The sequence below is a fragment of the Protopterus annectens genome, chromosome 17.part0 (assembly GCF_019279795.1).
Source record: "Protopterus annectens isolate FY-2018-M chromosome 17.part0, PAN1.0, whole genome shotgun sequence".
Taxonomy (NCBI): domain Eukaryota; kingdom Metazoa; phylum Chordata; order Ceratodontiformes; family Protopteridae; genus Protopterus; species Protopterus annectens.
This window is the reverse complement of record NC_056751.1, coordinates 788,440,538-788,444,852: the sequence shown is the minus strand read 5'-3', so window position 1 is coordinate 788,444,852 and position 4,315 is coordinate 788,440,538. Positions and strand designations below refer to the sequence as shown.

General features: G+C 37.8%; 1 protein-coding gene across 1 annotated transcript; it reads left to right on the top strand.

Annotated features, from left to right (window-relative positions):
- Window positions 1-844: 844 nt before the first annotated feature.
- LOC122791515 (DNA ligase 1-like) lies at window positions 845-1,945 on the top strand. Its single transcript, XM_044059257.1, has one exon. It carries the CDS (start codon window positions 845-847, stop codon window positions 1,943-1,945), a length of 1,101 nt encoding a protein of 366 aa, XP_043915192.1.
- The last annotated feature ends 2,370 nt before the right edge of the window (window positions 1,946-4,315 follow it).

The following is a 4,315-nucleotide window of genomic DNA, read 5'->3' as shown; positions in this document are numbered from 1 at the left end:
AAGAGAAACAAAACCAAGGAAAAGCAAAGAGAACATGAAAGCAAAATTACAAGTAAGAGAAACAAAATCAAGGAAAAGCAGAGAGAACATGAAAGCAAAATTACAAGTAAGAGAAACAAAACCAAGGAAAAGCAGAGAGAACATGAAAGCAAAATTACAAGTAAGAGAAACAAAACCAAGGAAAAGCAGAGAGAACATGAAAGCAAAATTACAAGTAAGAGAAACAAAACCAAGGAAAAGCAGAGAGAACATGAAAGCAAAATTACAAGTAAGAGAAACAAAACCAAGGAAAAGCAGAGAGAACATGAAAGCAAAATTACAAGTAAGAGAAACAAAACCAAGGAAAAGCAGAGAGAACATGAAAGCAAAATTACAAGTAAGAGAAACAAAACCAAGGAAAAGCAGAGAGAACATGAAAGCAAAATTACAAGTAATTGAAACAAAACCAAGGAAAAGCAGAGAGAACATGAAAGCAAAATTACAAGTAATTGAAACAAAACCAAGGAAAAGCAGAGAGAACATGAAAGCAAAATTACAAGTAAGAGAAACAAAACCAAGGAAAAGCAGAGAGAACATGAAAGCAAAATTACAAGTAAGAGAAACAAAACCAAGGAAAAGCAGAGAGAACATGAAAGCAAAATTACAAGTAAGAGAAACAAAACCAAGGAAAAGCAGAGAGAACATTTAAGCAAAATTACAAGTAAGAGAAACAAAACCAAGGAAAAGCAGAGAGAACATGAAAGCAAAATTACAAGTAAGAGAAACAAAACCAAGGAAAAGGAGAGAGAACATGAAAGCAAAATTACAAGTAAGAGAAACAAAACCAAGGAAAAGCAGAGAGAACATGAAAGCAAAATTACAAGTAAGAGAAACAAAACCAAGGAAAAGCAGAGAGAACATGAAAGCAAAATTACAAGTAAGAGAAACAAAACCAAGGAAAAGCAGAGAGAACATGAAAGCAAAATTACAAGTAAGAGAAACAAAACCAAGGAAAAGCAGAGAGAACATGAAAGCAAAATTACAAGTAAGAGAAACAAAACCAAGGAAAAGCAGAGAGAACATGAAAGCAAAATTACAAGTAAGAGAAACAAAACCAAGGAAAAGCAGAGAGAACATGAAAGCAAAATTACAAGTAATTGAAACAAAACCAAGGAAAAGCAGAGAGAACATGAAAGCAAAATTACAAGTAAGAGAAACAAAACCAAGGAAAAGCAGAGAGATCATGAAAGCAAAATTACAAGTAAGAGAAACAAAACCAAGGAAAAGCAGAGAACATGAAAGCAAAATTACAAGCAAGAGAAACAAAACCAAGGAAAAGCAGAGAGAACATTTAAGCAAAATTACAAGTAAGAGAAACAAAACCAAGGAAAAGCAGAGAGAACATGAAAGCAAAATTACAAGTAAGAGAAACAAAACCAAGGAAAAGCAGAGAGACATGAAAGCAAAATTACAAGTAAGAGAAACAAAACCAAGGAAAAGCAGAGAGAACATGAAAGCAAAATTACAAGTAAGAGAAACAAAACCAAGGAAAAGCAGAGAACATGAAAGCAAAATTACAAGTAAGAGAAACAAAACCAAGGAAAAGCAGAGAGAACATGAAAGCAAAATTACAAGTAAGAGAAACAAAACCAAGGAAAAGCAGAGAGAACATGAAAGCAAAATTACAAGTAAGAGAAACAAAACCAAGGAAAAGCAGAGAGAACATGAAAGCAAAATTACAAGTAAGAGAAACAAAACCAAGGAAAAGCAGAGAGAACATGAAAGCAAAATTACAAGTAAGAGAAATAAAACCAAGGAAAAGCAGAGAGAACATGAAAGCAAAATTACAAGTAAGAGAAACAAAACCAAGGAAAAGCAGAGAGAACATGAAAGCAAAATTACAAGTAAGAGAAACAAAACCAAGGAAAAGCAGAGAGAACATGGGCAGCAAGATGTGCAGCTGTGAACTGACAAGGCGATGGGTAGCAGGTATCATAAAACAGTTTGGAGACAAATAGATTTGTCCGTGTTTACTTGAGTGTGTGTGTGTGTGTGTGTGTGTGTGTGTGTGTGTGTGTGTGTGTGTGTGTGTGTGCTATAAAAGAACTATGAAACAAATCTGTACTGACACCTGCTTGCTGCCCTCCTGAGGGACACACTTGTGTAAGTGCAGTGGACTGGATCCAATAGAAGGGGATGGGAGTCCTGAACTAACATCCATCAATCATTTTCATTTACCAAAGCCATTACAGCAATGGGAAAGGCCTCAATGTTGACTGGTATGCTGTGTGGGTGTGGGTAGCTGTGTGTTTATGGGGAGTGAAGGTGTGTCTTTGCAAGTGCAGTGTGAATGTTGTGCGTTATGAAACTGAGACATTAAGAATAAAATTGTGTTTGGTGCAGTTCCTAGTGATTTCCTCAGTGCTTGTTTGTGACATTTATATTTCCCTGTATTTGTCAGTACAATGTTTGAGTGCCCTGTTTGGAGTTTGGTATCGCTGCTACAGCTACTGGTACTGCTTCAATACAATTATCTGATAGGGAAGTTTACTTCAGGAGCTTGTTGCTCAGAGGATGAGATATATGCCACAAGTATACAACTAAGACAAACTACATAAAGCTGTGATATCCCCCCTCTGGGCCACTAATCAAGGAGCCTGCATCCTCACCACCTACACAAGTGAGGGATGTTCACTTGGAAGAACACACAGTATTTCCAAATGCAGCTCTCTGCACCAAGCACAATTTCCCTAAAGAGCACACAGGGAGCACACTCAATCCAGGTCCTGGTTTTCTGCCTCTCTCTCTCTCTGCAGGCCCCCAGTAAGACTCCCCACTGGCATAGCTATAGAGTTGAGTCCTCAGCTGAGTGTCCCAGGCCAAGTCCTCCACGTCCCTCTGTGTGAAACCAGTGCTATGTGCCCCTGCTCCATGTAGCACCACACACACACACACACACACACACACACACACACACACACACACACACACACACACACACACACACACACATGCACACACACTCTTTGATATTTGATTTTCGCACACAAACAGAAACACACCAGGGAAAGGCTGGCACAGATTTACTTGCTATTCCTCTCTGCCCACTGTTACCAGGACACTCCAAAGCCAGCTACTCTAAGTCTCTTACAAGGGTACCAAATTACACTGAGTGAAATTAATACAAATCGTAGTGTTTGACCAATGCAGTAAGGCTTCCAGGATTGGCCACAGTGTCACCAAATAAATATAAGTACTCTCAAAAGTTAAAATGTTCTCTAAAAGACCAGGTACAATGAAAGGTTTAGATATATATTTAATAATCAATAATAAAAGAACATAATATACTAAATATCTATTTATAATAAAGACCAGAGTTTCAATCACAGGAAATATTATAAATAACACAGATGAATAGATTCACACAGATACAGAAAAACAGTACTCAACTAATCTCACTATATTTTCATGACTGATCTAAAGAATTACTATTCTCTGGTTACTTACTAAAGCAAGCCAAGATGAAGTGGGTGAATGATCCTTCTATGTCAGATTATGAAAACAGGCTGCACTGAAACTTCTGTCTCATCTAGTATTAAAACATCATTTCAGTGCTGGATTACAAAATGACATCACATACATCTGGTCATCTGACTTCTTGTTCCCATACTACCCACTTTACTGGAAAATGAACCAGAAGCTGAGGGAACAGTTTTACTGGCACATCAGACTAGGATTTGTTTGATGTCTGTCATACAAAGTTGACTAATTAGCTGAACCTACCCAAGCTGGAAATGTGAGACTCTAGCCCGCTGAAGGAGGGGAGATGGATGGAGTAACTTGGCCAGGAAATTGAAACTTGCAAAACTGCTCCATGTAAAAAGTCTTTTTTATCTCAGTAATTTGTTGACACTTTTGCAAGCTTCTTTCAGAGAATGTGTAGCACATCCGCAAGAACAACATTTGTAAAACTCAACACAGACCAGTCAGTGACATGAGCTGCAGACTCTCAAACTTGGCAGTTTTTATGGGTCTATACTAGAACATCGAAAGTTTCATGGTTTGAATCACTAAAGATCGACCTTTAATGATCAAACCATTAAAATTTCGAATGTTCAGAAAAAAAAAGAAAATCTAAAGGATGTAGGCAGGGGGGAAAGCCCCCCCCCCGCATACCCTACCCCCCACTATTTAAATATACCAACTCCGAGACCACACTACATTGAAGTAAATGGAAATCTCCCCTTACGGAGATTTCTGTTTACCCATTTGATGTTCTGCACTTTCGCTATTCTTGTGTCGACAATGTCGGATTCAACATTGTCGGCTTTCAAGA

Bases quoted from the DNA above. Each gene is read 5' to 3' on its own strand.
- LOC122791515 (XM_044059257.1), top strand. From the start codon at position 845: ATGAAAGCAAAATTACAAGTAAGAGAAACAAAACCAAGGAAAAGCAGA.